The 24612-nt window shown below is 39.3% G+C and overlaps 2 protein-coding genes across 5 annotated transcripts in view; both read left to right on the top strand.

The window, feature by feature from the left end:
- Window positions 1–10761, top strand: part of pex5lb (peroxisomal biogenesis factor 5-like b) — a 41186-nt gene extending 30425 nt beyond the window's left edge. For 2 of the 3 annotated variants that reach the window (XM_057334183.1, XM_057334182.1), the window contains exons 9-14: window positions 1708–1851; window positions 3622–3692; window positions 5438–5656; window positions 5922–6087; window positions 7907–8064; window positions 8432–10761. In XM_057334183.1, the coding sequence (XP_057190166.1) occupies window positions 1708–1851; window positions 3622–3692; window positions 5438–5656; window positions 5922–6087; window positions 7907–8064; window positions 8432–8621 (948 nt within the window). In that variant the 3' untranslated portion in view covers window positions 8622–10761. The remainder of the gene's footprint in view (window positions 1–1707; window positions 1852–3621; window positions 3693–5437; window positions 5657–5921; window positions 6088–7906; window positions 8065–8431) is intronic. The other variant, XM_057334184.1, reaches the window with a different exon arrangement.
- A 2057-nt stretch (window positions 10762–12818) lies between these two features.
- gnb4a (guanine nucleotide binding protein (G protein), beta polypeptide 4a) lies at window positions 12819–24482 on the top strand. 2 transcript variants are annotated; one of them, XM_057334086.1, is made up of 10 exons: window positions 12819–12984; window positions 14444–14546; window positions 14856–14894; window positions 15362–15468; window positions 15987–16050; window positions 17412–17574; window positions 17724–17790; window positions 19993–20194; window positions 20353–20569; window positions 20684–24482. In XM_057334086.1, exons 2-10 carry the CDS (start codon window positions 14490–14492, stop codon window positions 20788–20790), a joined length of 1023 nt encoding a protein of 340 aa, XP_057190069.1. In that variant the 5' UTR covers window positions 12819–12984; window positions 14444–14489; the 3' UTR covers window positions 20791–24482. The 2 variants fall into 2 exon arrangements, with proteins under 2 accessions (XP_057190069.1, XP_057190068.1); XM_057334085.1 differs by having other exon boundaries at window positions 12819–12988.
- The last annotated feature ends 130 nt before the right edge of the window (window positions 24483–24612 follow it).

The raw sequence follows: 24612 nt of genomic DNA, 5'->3' as shown, positions 1-24612 counted from the left end.
TTAACTTCCTGTCGAACAGGCAGCAGCTAGTGAGGTTGGGAAAATTTAAATCCAGCACATGTACCATCAGCACCGGAGCTCCTCAAGGATGTGTTCTTTCTCCACTGCTATATTCACTCTACACAAACGAATGCACCTCTACAGACCCTTCTGTCAAACTCCTGAAGTTTGCAGATGACACCACAGTCATTGGCCTTATTCAAGATGGTGATGAATCTGCCTACAGAAAGGAGGTTGCTCAGCTGGCTGCCTGGTGTAGTCAAAACAACCTAGAGCTGAATGCATTCAAGACAGTGGAGATGATAGTGGATTTCAGAAGGAACCCTCCATCACTTCCTCCCCTCACCATCCTGGACAGCACTGTGGATACTGTGGAGTCATTCAGGTTCCTGGGCTCCACCATCTCTCAGGACCTGAAGTGGGAGTCCCACATAGACTCCATTGTAAAGAAGGCCCAGCAGAGGTTATACTTCCTCCGTCAATTGAGGAAGTTCAACCTACCACAGGAGCTACTGACCCAGTTCTACTCAGTGGTCATCGAATCTGTTCTGTGCACTTCAATTACTGTTTGGTATGGCTCGGCCACCAAATCAGACCTACGAAGACTACAACGGACAGTTCGTAGTGCTGAGAAAATTATTGGTGCTCCTCTGCCCACACTTCAGGACCTGTACGATTCCAGAGTGAAAAACAGGGCAAGAAAAATCATCATTGACTCCACACACCCAGCACACAAACTCTTTGATCTGCTGCCCTCTGGCCGGCGCTTTAGAGCACCAAACACCAGGACTTCCAGACACAGAAGCAGCTTCTTCCCCCAGGCAATCTCCCTCCTAAACAGATAACTGCTCCTTAAGAGCAATATTCCACTTCCACTACTCCTATAGTGTGCACTATAGTGCCTTATTATATCTACATCTTATGTATACATGTATATAACACTACCTCTACTTACTAAATTATCCATTTGCACAAGTGTACATACAATCTGTTAATATGTTTATTCTACTATATACTACCCTGTACAATGTCTCTTATATGTTATTATCCCCCATTTTCTGTAAAATAGTCTTTATTTTATATATGCACAATTTAGAATCTTTTAGACTGTAAATCGTATTATATTGTATTGTCATTGTGTTGAATGTCTGTACTAGAAGCTTCCAACACCAAAGAAAATTCCTTGTGTGTGCAAGCACACTTGGCAATAAAGCTCTTCTGATTCTGATTCTGATTCTGATTCTGATAATATTAGTATTAGCCGTGTCATATGACTCCTTTAAATTTGTACGTGGTTTGTCTTAAAACACTAAAAACGCCACATAGACATATAAATAACAGTAAAAATTTGATTTTCACCACGGGGGGGTCTTTGAAGCTCCCACTTTGATGTGTAGTGTCCTGGATAGAAGTACCGTAGTGTAGTATGAGTGTTGGCCATGTGTAGTAGATCATGTGAAGTTTGAGTTCCTGTGCCCTTTCCTTCTCCACACGCCTCTGATTAACCCAACCACACTTTTCACTGCAATATTTAAGACCTCAGCATGATCCAATTATCAGTATTCCACCAACTACCTCTCTAGATATATAAAAGCATCACACATAGTGCTACACTCGAGTACTCTATTAAATATACATGATATTTACTCATGGTTGTGGTTGTTTAGATTCACAGCTGTGTTTGTTCTTTGGTTCTTTTGCTTTCAGGGTTACTCCTTTCACACCAATAACCCGTACAAAGACTACAGCAATGCCTTTGAGCAGGGCCTGCAGAAGTGGAGAGAGGGTGATCTAAACAGCGCTGTACTGCTGCTGGAAGCTGCTATCTTACAGGACTCTCAGGACTCAGAGGTAAAAGCCTCCATCTGTTATCATGACTCTGGAGATTTTGCCAGATCATTTATTAAGCGTTTACACGTCAGCTCTGTTCTAACCTGATGAGCTCCAGACCTAAACAGCATTTGAAAGCACAAAAGGCTGTTGATATATGCTTCCGGTCAGAATCTAATGCACTTTTGCATGTAACCTTCATGGATGCGACTTTCCCAGAATGCATTGTGCTGAGTTCAGCAAAACAATTCATCATAGACTCTGGATGAGGCAGGAGAAATGTGGACTGTAAATGTGATTGTGTTTCATTTAAAAAGTAATACAAATGTAAAAAACATAGTATTTGCTTAATGTATTTTAATACTTAAGATAAATTATGTATTAGCAATGATGTTCTATATTACGAGAACATACGATTTTTATTTTTTATAGGTGGTTTCAGCAGCAACAACATAAACAAACATTATGTGGCCCAAACTTAAATTCTGGTAGACCTCCACAAAGATTCAATAACTGTTGAGTATTTTTTATTTAATTAAATACAATTAATAAACAATAAAATATTCATATAAATGAATGAAAATATAAATAGTTATATTAGTAGCCACTAGCCAGACCGATAACCAAACACAGACCGGAACTTAACTGCGGGCCAGGCACGTGCGTCCGATGAAACCATCTATAACAATTCACAATACAACAACATTATCGTGATATCTGTAAAGATTTTAAGGTAATAAACAATGCTATTTAACTGTAATTCATTTTTAACTTTGTTTATTTTGTTTTTTGTTCTGTTATTTGTTCGAGAAATGACACTTAAAATACAAGTGTAGGGAGGCAAAGAGAGAGTTTGTAACCATTGTGCAAAATTTTAAATGGTGTTGAATGTTTTACGATATATTATGGTATGTGTAGAATGAACACAATATTGATCTTCGTTTTTAATCATCATGTAGTATAGTATCAATAATATTGACAATACCGGTATATTGTGACACCCCTAGTTACAATCTGTAGTTGACCGTGTACATAAGTGTTCAAAACTGATTTACAACAGTAAGCGTGATATCATGTTTTTGAATTTTTGGGTCAGATTTTTAATCTGTTGGGTTGCATTTGGCAACAAATATTAGTTTTTTCAACAGTCTTCGAGATACATAAAAGTAACATGCTATGGTATGTTGCATATAGAGATGCCGATAGAGAGGCATAAGTTACAAATTGCAGCTTTAAAACATTTCCTATTAGTCACTTTTGAGGTCCAGTTCTGTTAGGATACTGCCTTAGACTATCATGTCCAGTTCAAATCCTTTTACTCAGGATCACCTCCTTACGAAAGGCGACAGATTACATAACCTCCCGACTGGATGTTTATAGATTTTTTTTTACTGCCCAAAGCAAGCGTATGTGATAGCCAGTGGAAATTAATTTCCCTCATCATTGCTCAGTCAGCACCGCTGGGCATTTAATGAAATTTCCCACGTTTTATGAGCCGAGACGATGGTGGACAGATGGCGTAAACCTCTGGGATGGCTTATGAATGCGATCCTGTGTAATTCGTATCAAAACCATGTTACAATCCACCGTCAACGTTCCTTGAGTGACATTCCATTAAATGCACTGAACAAGCATATAATGCAAGGGCACAATGATATGTTTTATAAAACTGTCAGCCCTGGTAATTGAACATTGTTTTTATGCTTCCCTTCAAGCTATTTTTGTTCGGTCTATTGTTTTGGCCATAATGATGCTTGTTTTATATTGTAATGTTTATTGTTCTCCACATAGGCTTGGCAGGTTTTGGGGACCACGCAGGCAGAGAATGAGAATGAGCAGGCAGCCATTGTTTGTCTGCAGAGGTGAGTAGACGTTCACAGGAGTATTGCGATTAATGCTTGACTTTGATGTTTGCCAGATGAGCGTTAAGGATCTAATATTAATCTTGAGTACCTATACAGTAGTATTGCATATGTTGTATCTTCGAAGACTATTTAGTTTGATCACATTTTTAAAAGAGAGATACAGCTGTACGATTATTTATGGGAAAAAACGAGCTGCTGGAGGTAGGCAGGAGGGATGGAACTAGAGCATTAGCACACAATAACATTACGTCATCGCATTAATCCCTTCATGTTTTTACATTATGCACGTAACGTTATGCGCCGATTGCCAACAAAACACAGACATGTGACTTGTCCGGCATCTTTTAGCACTGGGATCGTGCCATGTATCAGTTTCAAACGATCTCCAAATCCAGCATTATATCCACCGTTTATATAACATCCATCACTGAAATGCCGTGAGCAAACAAACGACTGACTTCTCTCACTATCGCAAGTGTAACGAGCTGCAGGCCCACAGCGCAGCCAATCTTGACACAGTGCAGCCAATCTTGATGGTAGGCGGGTCTTACTATCGCTCGTGGGCATGCTATGTTTTTCGCCTTGCCGAGGTTTTCCAGGAGAGTTGCCCAATAAAAGAAATAGGATCCAGACTTATAAAAAACTTTCCGAAACAAGGCGGAGTGCTGGGGGAGTGTATCATGCACAGAAATACTACTTCATACGTCCAAATTATTTTTTAAATTGACCATGTTAAAGAGTACATAACTAGGGATTTTTAAGGTCCTACTTTGGTTTATGGAGTGTCCAACAACAAGTTTATGTATGTAGAAGGTGTAAAAACACTATTATTTCATAATAATAGGCAGTTATTCTTACCTTACTTCTTGACTGACTCTCAAATGATTCGTTCCGCGATTCATCTGTCTAATCCCCTCCTTTCCGCCAGCCTAGTCTGATGTGATTGGTCAGATGGTCTAATCTGCTGTGATTTGTCTATCGCGAACGAGGCTCACGAGCTACAGGGTTTGGGGGAGAAGAGTGAAGTTTTCGCGGGCAGTCCTAGCAAAACGTAGGCGGGGACTATATGTAGTGACGTAAATCCGCGGTGGTTCACCTTCGGATTTACAACTTGGCAGACTGCTTACATTCACACACGGCAACATTACACACTGCATGAAATGTAATTTTCATGATCTCATGTTGTGTACTCTTTAAGCATGAGAAGGCAGCACGTTTAACATGGTCAAGAAGTCAGAATCCATGAAACAGCATTAAATCCCCCCTTTAATGCTCTGTTCTCTGAGGGTGAAGGATGTTGTAAAAACAGCGTTTTAATGCCCTTTTGTCAGGGATTACACACGCTTTTGGGACACTGTGATGAATCTGAATCGTCTTGAAGAAAGCAAGGTGTTCGGGATTCATTTCCTAAATCCACAAATCACTGAAATATCTGCTGGGTTAAAGACTGTACAAATAGTCACATGGTTTATCACTGAACATTCTATTAAAATGACTTTAAAACCATGTTTAATAATAATTTCATAATAGAAATTTTATATCGAGTATGCTTAACGTATGCCTATATAGAAAATCATCCAGATACAGTGACACACTTTTCAGTGGTCAACGTGTATAAGTCAGCTTCCTTTTTCTGCCTTCATTAACTGTCACTCATTCATTATCTTTACGTCTCAATTACGTCTTACTGTTTTTCACTTAACTCGCTCACTCCCTTGTGTCTGTCTGTCCTGGTTTAACAGATGTTTGGAGCTTCACCCAAATAATCTGAAGGCCCTAATGGCCCTGGCAGTGAGCCTGACCAACACAGGCCAACAACAGGAAGCATGTGCGGCTCTCCACCGCTGGATCAGATATAACCCCAGATACAGACATCTGCTGCTGCACAGAAGCCCTCTGGACGGCTCCCCGCTGCCTCGCCGCAGAGGATCCTCCATCTCCCCCATCTCTACTCTCGGATGGTACAGTCCACTTTGTTGTGCCTCTCAGTTTATTTATTTTCTTGCTAACTACGTTTTGCCAAATTGAATAAAATACAGCTTTAGGTCACAAACACAATTCACAAATGCTTAAACATAAATCTAGACGCCAAGAACTTTAGGGCCCCTGTAGAGTATGTTTGGTAAAATATTTGGTTGTGACACCAGCATCCTAAACTTACGTTGTTAAACAGTGTAAGGTTTACTTGACTCTTTCGGGTGGTTTCATGATGGGATGTGTGTTTAGTTCTCAGCTGGTGGAAGTGTTGGATCTGTATCAGGAAGCAGTGCAGCAGAATGCCGAAGTAGTGGACCCTGATCTCCAGACAGGTCTGGGTGTGCTCTTCAACCTCAGCTCGGAGTTTGACAAAGCTGTGGATGCCTTCAACGCTGCACTGTCTGTGCGACCCGAGGTAAGCGAGAAGGTCACATTCATCAAATTTTTTTTAATGCTGCAGAGTTTTTTATGCAGACATTGTCACCCAGCTGTTTAAAAACAACGTGTTATCCCAGTCTGTAATGCATATCCTAACTCATGCTTACAGACGTCACACAACCTTCATTCAGGCAGCAGTGACATAGAGCCATGTAAGATTATTTATATTTACCAATAATTGAAATGAAATACAAACGTTAATTCATTTTTATGTTTTGTATGCATACTGTATATATGTATGTCGTTACAAATACAAAATTAATATGCACAGTGCACACAAAGGACAAACGCACAAGAACTCTGTTGATTGTCATGTGGAACAAAACGATACCCAATCAGAAAGCCAGCTGACAGAAGCATAACAACTGTAGTCATGACTTCAACCCAACCCTTTTTTTTATCTGTCAATTTTCTGTCAAAAGCATTCCAAACCCTATCATCGTGATTACAAATAATTTTAATTAAAAAAATAAACAGGGTATGTGCAAGTGACGGTAGTGGTAGGAGTCCAAGTGTGCTGATGATTTTTAGGTAGAACAGAAAAATGGGTCCAGTGGAACTAGTGGAGCCAGTCGACTCTTTCGGGTGATAATGTCAGCAGCTATTTTTTACAAAACAGTATTAATATTCTTTTTCAATTACTGTGAAGACATAAATACAACAATATTTGAGTTGCTATAAATGTATATTTAGTGCTGTGCCCCTTAAGTGCTTTAGACGACGCTGCTTGAGCAATTCTTTCAATGATAAATAATATTTTTTTAAATCCCATAAAAGGTTATATGTACACATTTGTTTAAATTGAACACATATATAATAAACATAGCCTACAGTGAAATAATAAAAAACTTATTCTGAAATCTCGAGAGAATTTGCGAGATTTCCTGTGTTCACAGTCAGGACTTTGTTTGAATCTGTTCGTGTGTGGTGTGCTTTCTTCGTCACATCACAGCGTACCACACATTGCGGAGCAAAACAATTAAATCTAGGATTTCTTTTGTCCTCATGTTTGTGGTGTCTCACAGTTTGAAACTCTTATAAGATTTAAAAAATCTTTTGGTGAGGCCCCGGCTTAAGGACATGTCATAGATTGAAAGCGATGTTTTTTTACACCGTGTCTACACCGGACGAGACACGACAAAAGACATTAGAAAGGCATTAGAACCCATTATAATATCAAATTTTGTCCACACTGGATGCGGCGCGTCGCGCCTGTTGCGTGATAAAACATAGTGTCAATAAAATCAGCAATTTCAGTATTTACATAATTATAAATGCCAGTTTTGAGTACTATATCTCAAATTACGTCATATAATCTATGATTAACAGCAATAAACACACATTCCCTGTTTTCTGCATTTTTATGGCTATGACTGATGCGCCCAATGTCATAATTAGAAATCACAGTCAGGGTCATATATACATCCCTTTTATAGTATAGGTATTGTAAGCACATATTTCTCATATAAATGGGTGTTGTTTTTCATTGTACTAAACCCAAATCTTTTTTTTACTTTTTGCCAGATGTACAAAATATAATAATTGAGAGACTTTTTATTTTAATCAATTTATTGTTGCAGAAATAGGAGAGATAATCTATTTGTTTTTATTTCCACACTGTATGAATATGATTTGTAAAATCTTTTTTTTTTTGTAAAATTTCTTCTTACATTTTCCACTGACTATCTAGCACCACCTTGTGGCATCTGGTAGTACCTGCACCTTAATTTGAAAACCACCTGACCCTGCAGTGCTTTTAACTCTCCTCCTATTTTCTAATCCTGAATGTTCCACAGGACTATTTACTGTGGAATCGCCTGGGGGCCACGCTGGCTAATGGAGACCGCAGTGAAGAGGCAGTGGAGGCTTACACCAGAGCTCTGGAGCTCCAGCCAGGCTTCATCCGCTCCAGATATAACCTCGGCATCAGCTGCATCAACCTAGGGGCACATCGGTAAAAAAACCTGTTAAATACTGTTTGCCATAACATTGGTAAATAAGGAGTACTAATAACCCGTGAGTCAGGATCAGGTCAGAATCCTAATTGTACTTCAGAGTTTCAAGCATGCTTCCAAAGGGGAATGTGCCGTGCATTATAGACCTCCTGGGCTGAGAGGCAAAGAACATTATGATATTCTGAAGATTTCTGGCAGGCCTCTTCCTCCTAGGACTGTCACAGACACACCTTTTTGAGTGATCTTTTACAAGTGTCATTTTATATGTGGTGTTGAAAAATCACTTGCAGCACCTTTGGGAAATACGTTTCTTAACTGTTCTTGTTCTCAAAAAGGCTTATGCATACAATTTCTTTTCTCCTACAGAGAGGCAGTGAGCAACTTTCTGACAGCACTGCACCAGCAGAGGAAGAGCAGGAGTCATCAGGTGATGTCCAGCAATATTTGGGCTGCTCTGCGAATTGCCCTTTCCCTCATGGACCAGCCAGAACTTTTCCAGGCAGCCAGTGTGGGAGATCTGGACCTTCTAATGAGGGCCTTCAACATGGACATTTGATTAATATTGGACATGTGAAATCTTTTATTCACTTCAACCGTAGGCACAAAGCTAGGCATGAGTGAATGAGGAATGTCAATATAATATGCAGAGCGTGCCCAGCTATTTTTGGTGTATTTATGGACTAAAAGACCATCTTTACCTTCTTTAGAGGACTTCCACTGTGGAGGTCATTTATTCAATAGAGCACAAAATGAAGGGTTTTAAAGCTAGAGTAATAAATAAGATGGACGTGAATATTTAAAGAGAAAGAATGAGAGCAACAAGCACTTTTCCTTGATGTTAGTTATATTGTATTGTAATATTTTTAAGCTTATCTAAAGACTTTGTATACTTGAGAAAAATGAACCAAATGGGAATATCTGAGGTATTTTGTTCAGTCTATGGGTATGCATTGAATATTACTCCACTCCAAAAATATCTATTTATCATGTCCATTTCTCAAGCATGCACCTGTGACATACTGCAATGCTTATTTCTCACCACTAAGTGGAGCTGTTGTCCCACTGAAAAAGCACACCCATAGTGTATCAGCTCGTCATCTACCAAACCCAGTGACACTAAGTGCAGTATGACATTATGAATGAATTTTACTTTAGGATGCAACGCCCTCTCTGGGTGATCTACGCCCAGGTGTGCAGGCAGGGTGTGTTCCCCAGGCCATCTGTCTTCCAGCAAGCCCCTTTTAATGCTGTGTGCTCCAGGGCACTCTGGATCAGGGCTCGGTGGGGAACAACTTCAAAGACTCTGCATGAAAGGTCACAGCAAAAGCAGTAGCATGTTGAAAGTGACTTGATGAAGGAGCATTATCCCAAACGTTTAAATAGAACTGAATACATTGACAAATACTGTAAATGATCTACTATATGTAAGCAACAACATCCTGGCTGTACTGTTGGGCTTTGTAAGTTTAAAGTGCATTTACTGTGACCGAAAACCCTTTATATTATAGAGATGCTGTATATTAACAGAAGCCATTTGATGAGGTAAACTAGCACAGTTATGATTTGAGCCCAGTTCAGTTTTAGGCTGAATATTTTTTGAAGACACAACTATGCAAACTGGAATTGCTAAATTTACCAAAAATGTTAGTGTGTGTAATGAAGTTTGTCTTTATGATTTTGCCACTATGCACCTATAGTGAAGTCTTATAAGAGGTCGGATGAGATTATTGAAGGTGCATTGAGTAATTGCTGATAAATTAAAGAAAGATGATATATAGCATGAAAAAATCAATGCATTATTCTGTCGGGCAGTGAGAGACAAGACTTCTTCATTACATGCACCTACTGCTTACATATTACAACAGATTTAAGTCATTTGAAAAAAAAATTATTGCATGCATGATACACAAACAGCCTTTTCACATTACTGAATGTAACCAGTATTAATGTGCATTTTAAAAGCCTGCATTGCAATAGAACAAAATTAAAACACCAACTAAGTACATATGACAATATTTAAATGCCACGTGTATATCTGGGCACAGTATGGGGCATTAAAAACACTTGTCTAGTAGTATATAACACTAGTTTTGCTATGACCAGAGCTGTTACCTATGTAACTATCAATATTATCAGAAATTACTGTTTAATATGTAGAATAGCAGAATAACATTTGATTTTATTATTTGGTCACACTTCAGTATAGGGGGCAATTCTCGCTATTATCAAACCCTTAACTATGACTTTTTCCACAATAAACTCTTAATTTGTTGCTTATTAATAGTTAGTAAGGTAGTTGTTAGGTTTAGGTATCGGATAGGATTAGGGATGTAGAGTATGGTCATGCAGAATATGTGCTTTATAAGTACTAATAAACAGCCAATATGCCAACAATAGGCATGCTAATAACAACTAGTTAATAGTGAGAATTGCCCCCTACACTGAAGTGTTACCTATTATTTAATAATGTAAAAATGATCATTTCATGGAATGAACAGTCATACAATGTATGCATGTCTAGCTGTCAAATATCATGTTTCTATCCCACTTACATATCAGGTAATCCGTAAACTCAAAATGCATTTATAACCAATTTATTAAAACTGTATTTTAGAAGAACTGAAATATAATGTCTCTGTTTTCTTTAAAAAGGAGTGCATGGTGCATGAGTTGTTATCGAAACCCCACCCCCTCACAGGAACTTGGCTTTCCTTCCATCTGACTGCCACTTTTACTTTTGAATGGGGATGTTGGAACCGGATGGATGATACAAAAAAATTAATAAACAAACATGCAGAACATCCCTTGAAAAGGCCTTTAGTTTTAAAGTGCCCTTATTGCAATACCTTGCATTTGTAGACCCAAATGTAAGGTCTATGTCCCTGCTATTTGCGTTAACACATAACTTTGAATAACCTTGTAAGCATGAATATTTATTCAACCTCTTTCCCCTTCACGGTGGTTTGAAATTTTAGACAGTGGCATCAGTGAAGCTCTGAAAATAAAGCTGTGTTGTTGAGAAGGAGCTTAAATTAGTTTATGGATTTCTTTAGGGTTTTAGGGAACAATGAGGATGTGAGGTGGATGTCTCAGCTGGGTTGTGTTTCATGCCCTATCATCCTTAGATATATAGTGACTCAAAATACTTCCTTTGTAATTGGAATCTTTTTAGTGCGGACAGTATTTTTGGGTAGATGCATGCAAGTCAATTCAGAGGCCTCAATTTGACTTCTGTTTACTTTCAAGGTTGATTTGCTCTTGTTCTAATTAACTGTTGCCATTCTTGCAATCGACATTCATTTAAATGCGAAATCTTTGTCTGTTAAAATCACGCATATTTATATAAGTTAGGAGACATGTTTTGATGAGCAAATTATTTGTCTGTATAGTTAACAGCAAGCAGTTCAATGAAGAACTTAAAATAAGTGTGGACAATGCATTATAAAAAAGCTTTCCATTTTAATAAATTATTGACAGCCCTTCGTTACGCGATCAAACAAATGGCAGTCGTTCCAGCATTTTGTGCAAACACACAGATAATCTAAACAAATGGTTAATAATTAAAGGTGCTGAACAATACATATTTTGCTTAATATTTACTCAGTTGTGACACTGACAAATTGAACAGATGGCGACATCAATACTGTCTCTTTAAGACCTCATCTTTCCACTTTCACTACCCAGCCTCCCCATCCAACCCCACCTTGTCACCACTATGAGCAGCTCTCACTGTAGATGTGCTGGTCATTTACTAAAGTACTCACTGCCTATTCAAGTGACAGTACTCTCATCAACACCAGCTCACACACACACACTACGGAGGGAGCTGTGTGCTTCCACTGACCAGCCTCACACTGAAGGACTCCACCTACACAACAGGTAAGACCTGAAGTCACTATGTAATGGTTTTGTCACTTTCGTGGTTTTGTTTTTTATTTGTGTACTTTCATTTGGTTTTCATATCTGCAGGAGAGATCAATATATGGGTGAGGAGTTTGCCATGGTTGTCTTTTAACCCATGGCATGCCACATGATGCTTTCATATTTGGTATTATAATTGAATCCTTATGTGTGAAATGTTTTACATTAAATATTACACTATATCTTATTTTTATATTAAATATACTTAATCTAGGCAAAATATAAATTTATTTTTTGACATTGAAAGTTTACCTGAGAAGTATCAAACATGCACTGTGGCTTTAAATAACGTGTAATTCTGTGAGAGGATTCACCTCAAAATCTAACAAGTAAATGAAAGTTTGATATACAACTAAGAGGACCATTGTGGTCTCTTAATTATTTTTCAATTAAAGACAGCACTGAATTGTAAACATCTAAGTGTTTTTAATATATTTTGTCAATTTAAACTTACAGAGAACACAATATCATATTAACTTCCCATTCAGAATGTATGTAATGTCACATGCACCAATATCTGTTACAAATCTAAGGCTTTTGACACCTCATCCAAATGTAACAAGCTACTTAAGTCATTTTGATAATTGAGGAAGCTAATGGCCAGAACCATTGCAAGCGCGGGTGACACTTTTAGATCGAAACGATTGAATATCACATTCTTTGGATAAAAACTCTAACAAGTTGTCTATAATATATTATATCTGTCACACAAATACGGATTTGTTTTGATTTTTGTTCCATCTCCACTGAATAACTTGGCTTAAAAACACAGAAAGCTTTCGTTTCCCCCTTCACCCAACTGTTGCCATGCTCTCAATATCAGTATGGGTGTGGTGGTAATCGTACTGTGAATTGCCTCGAATCTCGTAAAATTGGCGCCCGAGGCCCTGTTTTGGATATAAATAAAACGAAATGGTCAAATTAACATTTTGAAACATTTAATCTACGCATTAAAGGCATCGATACAGACGGCGGGAGGAATTTGTAGTGTTGTTACAGTAGGTAATGTGTCAGTGTTTGTGTTGTGGTCTGAAGTAACTGACATGGTACATTTAACGTTACAGTTCGCTAGCCTGTGTGCTAACCAACTAAATCATAATACAACTCTCTAACAGTTAGTTCACCAGACTGATAGAAAAATCTGCAGGTAGAGGTGTTTTAAGACCGTTATCATGCAAACGGTGGAGTAGATAAAAGTTTCTGTGTAGTGCAACATGTGGTTTTAAATCTGTTATAGTTTACTAACGTTAGCTTCATGCAGCGCGAGATGTAGCATTCATATCGGCATTGAAATGACAGTTATCTTATTAAAACTACCTACGAGTTTAAATTAAACGTTTACGAAGTAAAATAGATGCCACAATGTTGAAGTGTTATTTACAAGTTTAACTGGCTCTGGCTGTCATAGGCTAAATTAGGAATTAAGACGGAGGTGGATTATTTGATTTGATAACAAACACCCGGATGTACATATTAAATTGTTGGATTAAAAATGCAGTATGCTTGGAGTAAGAGGCTTGACATATTTATTTATCCTATGCTACCCCATTATTGAATTAACGCGAGTTAACGTAATATTTTGGGGGGTTGTAGGTGTGTTAATGTTTTTAAATGATATAAATCTAGTGATAGAATTTGTTTAGAAAAATACATTGCTTGCTTTTGCTGTATTTTGTCGTTGGGTTGGTGGGACCAGCAATGTTCCTGTTTTTAGCAATGCTCGCCATGCCACTGTTGTTCCCTAAAAACCTTTATGATGAAATGTACAAAAATCACATATGCTTCAGAAAGGTCAGGGCAGTCTTAAGGGGTATTTCCATATTGTGTCAAACCACAAATGAAGTTTGCCAATTCATCTTCCTGTGTTTAATTTTTTGACTTGCTGAATATTGTACTGTATTTCCTGTTAAACAGACTAAAGGCCGTAAGGCAATGTAATTCTTAGGCTACGGTTGGAATAACTGTTGGAGTGACTATTTGCATATGGCCTTTGAATACACCTCATCCTTTGGTTTCACTGATGTGGGTGTTGGTGTATGACTTCTCCAAGGTTTAAGCATTTTTTGGAGGTGGTGTCTGCTTCATTTTAGGGAAGTCAACTATTAGGCTGTGCCAAGCCGTACTGCCCCTCATTAAACAAAGGAGCACAGCGTGCCCATCTCTTCAGTTGGCACTGCTATAGCTAGAGTGTTTCGTTGAATGGCGATACAGCTTTGGCTTCATTCAGCCTAGTAAAACATTTCATAAGTGCCTACTCCTACAACACACACTTCCCTGTGTTCCTCACAATCTGAACTTGAAGTTCTGTCACATTCATGAGACCTCTGAGAAAACGTTAACATGTGAAATAAAAATTCACGATTTACTGTATCTAGTGTGATGAGTGCCTTGACTTATCGATCCGCCACAAGTGCTTCGTTTTACTTTCTTCATTGACATGTGACTCATGTGTTGCAGATCTCAGTATTATCGAAGCAGAAGGGAGTTAATTGCTCGGAGGATCATGAGTGAGCTGGAGCAGTTGCGGCAGGAGGCGGAGCAGCTGCGCAATCAGATCAGAGTAAGATCCAATACGCTTTTAGATTTACCAATCCATGTCTGTCTACACTTCATCACCTGGCAAACTAGCATTAGATTGGAATGCATTAGGCTGGATTGGCGAATATCCATTTTGAAATTATCTGTATGATAACTGTGCCTCATTGGCTGAACATTTAAAGGGGAAGTTCTCTATAAGAATATAAGTGTGCACAAGTGTGTGAACGCGTTCAATATAAATGAACTCATTCAAAACGTACTTGATGTGGAACTGACGTGCATTGTATTTAGTAGAATGACTACTTATGACATGCTGCTGATCCCATTGCAGGATGCCAGGAAAGCATGCAGCGACTCCAGCCTGTCCCAGGTAAACAGCTCTGCCACCATCCCTGCTGTGTCCTCCTCAACGCATCTCTGGACTAACCAGAGATAATGACCTAAATCTCATCATGGGGAGTGTCGATGGAGGTTCCCGTTCTACGTGTTCTGAGCTCAGCACAGACATGCAAATCAGCCACTGACGTATACATGCCGAACATGCTCTTAAGTGCACTGAAATATTAAACGCACTCCTACATGCCAAGGCCTCCATCAAAATTTAAACATCAACCCGTGTTCTATTGGTTTTTGCACTTTTGTGATTCATAATTTAATTTTTGGAAATGTATGGCTGCTGTGACTTGTGTACAAGGTGTTTAATCTACAGTAGATAATCAATATAACTCCTGAACTACCAGCACATTTCATGCTAGTGATCAACACCAAGACTTGTGTTCATGACCGTGTCCCGCTTGCTTTAAAATGTCATTGTAACTCATGAATTCTGTGTGTTAGATTACAGCCGGTCTGGATTCAGTGGGAAGGATCCAGATGAGGACGAGGCGGACCCTTCGAGGCCATTTAGCCAAAATCTACGCCATGCACTGGGCCACTGATTCCAGGTCAGTTTACAGGGCGAGAAAGCAGGTGGGAGCTGGAGGATGGGCTCTCTCAGAGAAGCCCTGCAGCTCTGTCAGTGTACACTCAATGAATAATACAGCAGGCCTCTCACAACTCAGGGGTGTTCTGGGATTATGCAGGCTGCCTCCTGCTCCAGTTTCTCTTTCCCTTCCTCCTCTCCTCCCTCTATCTTTCACTCTTTCTCCATCCGTGCATCCCTTCTAGGGATTCGAGGGAGGAGGCACAGTTGTTAGATGAAGCGGGCTCATGCCCATAGTGCTTGTGTAACACTAAAAAGTATGCATAAAATATTCTACAATAAATCTCAATCAATCAGTGTTTGGGATGAGTCTTTTCCTGAAAGGTCAGAAGAAAACAATGCATTAGGGTATTAACAAAAGTCACTTTATCTTTCAAGAAAGTTATCTTTCAAGAAAATATTTTTTACTGACAGTATTTGGAGCAATTGAAATATAAACATTGCTGTAATTTTAACCCCTTTGTGTTTTTGAATATTAAGGTTACTAGTTAGTGCCTCACAAGATGGCAAACTCATCGTCTGGGACAGCTACACCACAAACAAGGTGAGTCCATCCCAACAAGTGACTGCTAAGGGTGTGATGAGATCTCGTGAGATCCGATTGGTCTCACGAGAACATAATATCCTCACGCAATTGGCATGATTGAGTGCTGGGCTCAAAATTGCGACAATTTTAGTTGCATATGCTCCATATATTTAACCTGTGCGACCTCACAACATATTTGGGAGCATTTGTGTGATTGTACATTTTGTTGTGGTGCGAGCTGTTTTCATTACTAAACAGAAACTGGTAAAAACTGCACAAAGTGCGTGCTGTTAGCTACAGTGACCATGGCCATTCATAAAGACAACGTGATTTTCCATCCAGCAGCGCTACTTTCCCAACGTTTCTCTATGTAAACACGCGCTAGCTGGACGGTTTCAACATTTGCGCGTGTTCCGCTTCCGCAGTGCCTCGGACTGCCAGCAGCACTTTGGGAGCACGCAGCGCACTGCTGAACAGCAGCGGACTGTACCACAAGTAGTTTAGCAATTGCAAGTTCACATTGTTATTTTAAATACATTCACAGGCAAACCTCTTCAAAAACGGATCATCTGTCTCTTACATCTGTGCAATGTAAGCATAAAACATGATGTTTGCGTAGTTTTAACTAACTGAAGGGTATGAGGGTTCAGTCAGTGGAGGAAGGAGCACTGTGCAAAATCATATTCAGAAAACAACCGTGTCTCGTCACACCCCTAGTGATGGCATATCATTATTAGTATTGTGTGATATCATTGCAGAATCCACAAAAGCAGATTTTCAAAACAAATGCACAGAAACATCAAATTTCTCTTTATTTATTAATATTCACTAGATATTGATGAAACTTAAAGGGTTCGTTCATCCAGAAATGTAAATTCTGTCATTTACTCACGCTCACGTTATTTCATGCCTGTATAAATTGTGTTCAGATGAACACAAAGAAAGATATTTGGAAGAATGTCCCGGGACATCATTGACTACCGTAGTAGGAAGAATTAAATGGTAGTCAAAGGTGCCTGAGAGCTCCGTTTTCCTAAATTCTTTAAAATATCTCATTATGTGTTCAACAGAACAAAAGATACAATATTTTTTTCCTACTATGGTAGTGGATGATATCCCAGAACTGAAAATTGCTAACATTGTTCCAATGAACACAGAGAAAGATTTTTGGAAGAAAGAAATGTATACAGGTTTGAAACAACCTGAGGGTGAGTAAATGACGACAGATTTTTCATTTTTGGATGAACTATCCCTTTAAATGATCCCAGCATTAGGACCCAGGCTCTGTGCAGAATGAGCTCCCCCTGCTGTCCTGTTCAACACTTCATGTTTTAAAATCTCTAAATTCATCTGGGAACTGTTTCTGCTGTACTTTCCAGATTCATGCCATTCCTTTACGGTCATCATGGGTGATGACTTGTGCCTACGCTCCCTCCGGGAACTATGTAGCCTGTGGAGGCCTGGACAACATCTGCTCCATCTACAGCCTTAAAACTCGCGAGGGCAACGTCAGAGTCACCAGAGAACTACCTGGACACACAGGTAAACACGTCACACAAGGACAAGACAAATGTTTTACTGTGGATCTGTAATCTGTACATCGTTGATGCTGGGAAAAAGTCATTTGGTGAGTTTAAGTGGAAGATACAGAAGTGTGAAGCCAACTTGTGTTGTGTTGTCTGTCTCACTAGGCTATCTGTCCTGTTGTCGCTTTTTGGATGATAGCCAGATAGTTACCAGCTCTGGCGACACCACATGGTAAGGCCATCACAGTTTTGAGTATTTAAATAAACTATCTTACCCACATGGATTAAAGTTCTCCGTCGCTACGACGGATTTCTGTTAATTGCAGCGAGTCTACGACGGATTTCCATCAATTGCAGAGTTCCAGCCTGTCCTTAATGACTTTAATTCACTTTTCATAATGTTGTTAACCCTACGATCACACCGGTGTGATTGGAACATTCAGCGCTTTGGCTGGCACTTAGCCAGAGACAGACTCAGTCACATATCACAACTACTCAGTGCTTTCAACCACATAATGTTTAATTTAGGCCCAATCCCAATTCTATTTTCTACCCCTTCGCCTACCCCTTGCCTCTTGAAACAAAGTGGCAAGGGGAAGGTATACAAATTTTCCGCTAAGAAATGGGACACCACTACTACACTGTTATACGTCATCATATACGTCGTTGCTAGCTCGTCACGTCAGAGGACATGTGCCGATGCACCGGGTATATGACATAAAAATATATTTTCTAGTATCGTGCAATCAGTGCTGTCCGCTAGCAAACTTTAGCGATTTTTTTGCAAACGTTAAAAGAACATCACCGTAAATACTAACACAAGATTGAATGTAACATACATAAAAGGAAAAATTGTCATAAAAATCCTTACTAATGGCAAAAATTACTTACATTTATGGGTCTGCTTGCTCGAGTGAGCGGCCATGTTGGAAATTTCTCTTAGCCCTTCGTTTGAAGTGAGGTCCCGAAAAATCTTTGTTTGAAGGGCTATCTGGCCCTTCCCCTTACCCCTAGCCCTCCAACCAAAAGAGAATTGAGACACCACTACCCCTTCACGTGAACGCGCCAAACGGAGGGGTAGGGGAAAGTGTAGGGGTAAGGGGTAGAATTGGGATTGGGCCTTAATTTAGCCTTCAGACATATACACGTGCCTACAAGCACAAAATACATTTAAAGATTGTCTATATAGCGGCAATAACAATCTACTCAAATGTAAGTTGACGGATATGTTTTATTCACACCAGACACAGTATCTGCAATGTAAGCAATTGTTAAGATCACTCAATTCTTCTACCAGTTCACCAGGCACTTACGTTTGTGTTTTTAAGAGAAGTGGATGAATTCACGTGATGTAAATCTGACAGATCTCAGACCACGGCAGAAACAAACATGGCGGCGCCCGTTTATAGCTCAACTAACGCGTTCATTATAAAAGTGTTTAAACAACAAAACACATTCACATGCACATATTTGACAATCGGAATGTCAGATATTTCATGACATAGTTAACAGTTTGTGAATTTTTTTGAGTAAAAGAATGTAAAAGCAATGCATCAGTCATATAGCTGCTGTGGCTCTGCGGTGTGTCACATGATAAGCAGTGCCGCGTCGCCATGGAAATGTTAAAGTGATAGGCTACCTTCTTAACGGTCACTTCGGAAAAGCTACTCAAACACTCTAACTAGTCACTGTATCTTGTCAAACACTGAAACGGGTGTCAGGTGTAGCCAAGCTTCAGGAATATGGTTTATGATGGCAGAAAAAGTGAAAACCACTCTGGAGACGAATACAAACAAAATGTTTGGTCTTAAGTGGTGCTTTTATTTTGTTCTTTTTTCTGTTAATTATTAAGAGGTTCAGAAAACATTGGTCTTATAAGATAAATAAAAAAAATGCACTGAAAAGTTATAGATGGTTGATTATTTGTCTAGGTAAGTATACTTTTTTCATAATTAAAAATAGATTTTAAAATACGCAAACTGGCAATACTACGTAAAGGGGTTCAAAACATCTCCCTTTAAAACACTATTGGTTACGACTATTTAGATAAAGTGTCTGTTATAGGAATATGACTTGGCCTGAAAAAAAATCAGTCAGAAGATTTTTTTTCACTTTAATCCATGTACCTATAACGTGACTGTTTGATTAGGAAAGCGATTGTTACAAATGAATGTAGAAGTTGATGGATGATGTAAATGAAGTATATAAAATCAATAATTGGTGAGCTGAAAGCAATTTGGTCAACCAATATGGATTTTTCAATGTCTAGAGAGCAGGGCTGATTTTAGGAACTCTGCTTGGCCACTTTGAACAATTTTGCTGTAAAACAGTAACTGGGTCAAACTAAAAGGGCAAAATGTATTTATATAAGAGTACTACGCTAAGGAGTTATCCAATTTTGTGCCGAGTGTGACCCAGCTGTCCTCCTCTGCAGTGCGCTGTGGGACATTGAGACCGGTCAGCAGACTACCACGTTCACAGGGCACAGCGGAGACGTGATGAGCCTGTCCCTCAGCCCAGACTCCAGGACCTTCGTGTCGGGTGCCTGTGACGCGTCCTCCAAACTGTGGGACATCAGAGACGGAATGTGCAGACAGTCTTTCACCGGACACGTGTCGGATATCAATGCTGTCTGTGTGAGTGTCAAAATGAAAAATCAGTTTATGATCTTCATATGGTTATATAGTTTTTTAACACCTATGCTACATAGTTGAAATGTTGTATTGTATTCTTATTCAGAATTGAGTTTGTTTGGAAATGAATCATGTTAATAGGTTTCCACTTGTTTCTCCAGTTCTTCCCGAATGGTAACGCATTCGCCACTGGCTCCGATGATGCCACTTGCAGGCTGTTTGACCTTCGTGCGGACCAGGAACTGATGATGTATTCTCACGACAACATCATCTGTGGCATAACCTCTGTTGCCTTCTCCAAGAGTGGCCGGCTTCTGCTAGCCGGCTACGATGACTTCAACTGCAATGTGTGGGACACGTTAAAGGGGGAGCGTGCAGGTCAGTACTGATGTACCCACGTACATGCTAAACATGTGCTTTGTGTCAGCCATCGAATCACTCATTACAGATTGTCCTGATAATTCATCCCAAATACATTCTTTGTTGTGGTAGGTGTTCTAGCTGGGCACGACAACAGGGTCAGCTGTTTGGGTGTGACCAGTGATGGCATGGCTGTGGCCACTGGTTCTTGGGACAGCTTCCTCAGGATATGGAACTGACCTCACTGGGTGGGACTCTAGGGAACCACTCTTTCCAATCACAGTCACTGTAGTGCACCGCTGCCACGCAGGACCGCCCCCTTTCCTTCTCCCGTCTACAAATGGCCTGGTTTTCTTCAGCTTCTCTTTCTTAGACCACACTATCCTTCCATCCTGCAGTCAGTCAAAGAGACAAGGACCAGCATAGAAGACCCTCCACTGGTTCTCTCTCTGTCTCTAGGGCTCATGTCAGACTTGAGGTGGAGGACAGACTGTATTCTGTATATATCAGTCATTCTTCGTGCTTGTATGTATAACATATGCACTTCTGACAGTGTTTGGATGTTCTGACGTGTGGGTACTTGTGCTCCAGTCTCTCTGTTTTCTTTTCCTGCTTAAAGATTCTTAAATTTTTGCCCCAATATGTGCCACGTGCAGAGGCTAATGTACTGAACGGAAGGACGATTTGTGAGGTAGAGATGAGGCTGACACAAGGTTGTAGGCCATTGCTTTAGTCTTGTTGCTTCTGTGTTTGACCTCTGCTAAAGGGACGCTTCACCCTGAAATTAAAATAGTTTATGTTGTGTTGTTTTAAATCCATTTGATTTTACAAGCAGCACACTGGAAGGATCAGACTAACTAAGCCTGCCTTACATTCTTTTGTGTTCCACCAAAAAAGGCATGTTTCAGTTTCGGTGAACTATAGCATTTAACTTGGCCAAATGTGTCTCTTGGTCTGTTCCATCATAAATGGTTCGGTCTCGGGTTGCTAGCGTGTTGTTGTGAGAATCACTGATATAACTAAGCTCATATTTGCCGTCCTTTAAACCTGACAAGTGTTTGGCCTGTTTTAGTGTAACAGACTGCATTACTGACTGCTGAAGAGAATTTAACTCCAACCCATGTCTTGTGATGGTTCCATATTGTCACTAGGGCTCAAAAGTGCTTCAATGAGCCAACTAGACACATGTATTACAGAATGATGGTTAAGCTTGGGTTGAATGGTTTTGTTTTGCCAAACAATAGGTCACAGCTTCTGCCGAATCTGACTTTCAGCCTTCCCACACACTATTAACACCTGCCCATTTGAGATGAGAATCTAGGACTGTATGCTTTTGCACTAGAAGATAGTCACGTAACACAGCACACACTGATGTTTCTGCCCACGTTTGAATCTGAATTTAATGATGTAGTGCTTTGGGTGTATGACAAGCTGAAAACCCTAAGACCACAAGCTACACTGTGCGTATATTTCACAAATGTGAGTGGTGAATGTGTCTTTTCCCCATGTCAGAAAAAAGATTCAGAAAGTAAGCCTTAATGTCATAAATCACTTGAACGTCAACATCATCATCATTCATTTTGTGCCAATCGATACAAATGAACTCGATCAGTCTGGAGGTTTTTTGTATTCGTTTTAAAAATTGTATCTCTTCTACTTGTCTTTTAATTCTAGTTGTTGGACTACACACAGGATTTGGGGCATTTTAGCCATTTCTGAGGTACTAACAATGCTTGCAGGTTTTATTATCCGTTTATGATACTAGAATGCATTGAGTGTTCTGAATGGATTGATGTTGTGTTTCATGCCTTCGTCTCATGACTTTGTTGTTCAACAGATGAACTTTTGTTAAGCATTTTAATCTTTCATTAATCATGCGGTTAGTTGTGCTATGAAAGGACATTCAAACAAATAAAGGAAACTAAGTGATGTTCCTCAGGTGTTTACAACATTAAGACGCTTAAGTTGAGGTACATGAAGTTGAATCAATGTGAATGTAAAATGTGTTTCAGCCTAAAATGAGTCAGTATAACAAACATACCATAGATTCAAGAGGGATTGTGGTCATGGAATGACAAGCATTTAACTTTAAGTTAGTCTTAATGAAATGTTCTGGGTTCAATTCTGATTCTTTCAACGGTGCAGACTTTACACAGAGACCATTTCTATTACAGCAGTGCCATGTATACTTGTAAGAAATTACAATGTTAATTGTAGTCCAGTGCATTTACAGTACATCTTCCTTGCATTTACTGTATAATGTTCATCAGAAACATGCATCTGGACTTGTGAAGGTGTAAACCTTGTGGTCCATACAATCAGAATAACAAGGGGCATCATTTCCTAGATTCCCATTATTAATCATGACAGTCCTATGGTGACTTCTCTTTACTGTGATATGTTTGTTACTACAGTACCTAGAGTTTTTTTTTGTGGTAATCAATATAATGCCACAAATACTGTCAGTAGTTTTCTTATTGAACATGGAACATTTCTTTAAGCATACTTGTAACATTGAAACCCCACTTTCAGTGAACATAGCTGTAAGGAGCAAGCTACAGACTATCCTATGGATATTTCCGCTAGCTAACTGAGCCTTATCCTATGGATAAGATCACACACTGTGCTAGCCAGGCCACAGTCCACTGACTCTGAAAAAATCAGCTTGCTCCCTCAAAGCTGTTCACAAAATGAAATCTAAACGATTTCTGATTCACTGCATATCGAAGTGCTCTAAATAATGGCTTTTATGGAGTTAGAAGAACCGAATCAGTGTGAACAAAGGTAACTGTGAAAATGATTTTAAATCTGAAATGTTAGAACTATCATACTACAATGATGTGGCTTCTGTAATATCCTGCTCTTTCTCAATCAGCTTTTCTTTCATTTACAGTAGACACTCAACCTGTGATATGAGCCCTGAGTATTTATATTTTCCAACAATGGCTTAATTTGCAACGTTCGCTTTCCAAATGTGCTGGCCTCATTGTTGGAGGAAGTGAGCGGGAGCTTTAGTTTGTGAATCGTAACTAGGCCATGGTTGTTTTTGCTGAGGTGCTTGTGCTGCCAAACGTTACTGAAATTGCTGCACTGTAACCTAGAGGAAGATTTCCTCATCGCAGCAATTCACGTCAATCATGTGATCACAATACTACAAAGTGCTCTGCCCTCAGCTTTAAAATTGAAAGTGTAACAGAGGTAATGCAGCCTTCATTTGCTGTTGCACGAGCATAGGTTTAGGGGGTTTAACGGTTTTGGCACTCACCAAAAAGCAAAATATTTGTTGTGTTATTTGTTTTCACTTGAAACTATTTGAGCACAGCAGGAACTTTATATGGTTTATAAAACAAACTCAAAAAGCACACAGACAACCGAAGTGCAATCTTGCAAGCATCTAGCACCCAACGCTCAAAACACATTGTGGTTACCCAAAAAAACAAAGTATGTGTAATTTAAGTGGTTTTGATGTATTTTATATAGATTCCAGCGGTAGATAGTCAAAATATGGAAAGTCAGTTCAATGCGCCTGTAAATTACAAAAAGAGCGATCCTAGCTGGCTTAATGATGGACAACAAGTATCTGGATGGTCCTACATATGCTGTAACTATCTGATTAAAAACCTAATAATTTAGTTTTTCATTAACGTCATCTGTAATTCTGAGTTCTGCTGTTCTGTTTGATACATGTATTGTGGACTTGAACAACAACAGCAGACATAACTGCCTCTCGACTCTTAACACATTCCTGTTAATTTAACTGCTTTATTGAAAACAAATTTGTATTATATCATTATGTTGGTTCTGAAAACAATGATCACTTGCTGTGGGACCTTTTTACATCTTTTTTTAACACCCAGAATTGATTTGTACTTGTAAAGTGGCAGTGACACCTGTTACTATTTGTTCTCATAACCAATAAAGGCTTTTCATCAAAAAAGCATATGTAAAGGGGTGCTCATTTCTGAACACAACACATTTAGTTTTTATGAGTGTAATAACAAATATAGCTGCAAGCAGTGATGACGGGCCCAAGCCATACACCTGCCACCCTGGTGGCATCA

The sequence above is a fragment of the Triplophysa rosa genome, linkage group LG5, assembly GCF_024868665.1.
Source record: "Triplophysa rosa linkage group LG5, Trosa_1v2, whole genome shotgun sequence".
NCBI classification, from domain to species: Eukaryota; Metazoa; Chordata; class Actinopteri; order Cypriniformes; family Nemacheilidae; genus Triplophysa; species Triplophysa rosa.
The sequence above is the reverse complement of the archived record's forward strand: the minus strand, read 5'-3'. Positions and strand labels throughout refer to the sequence as shown.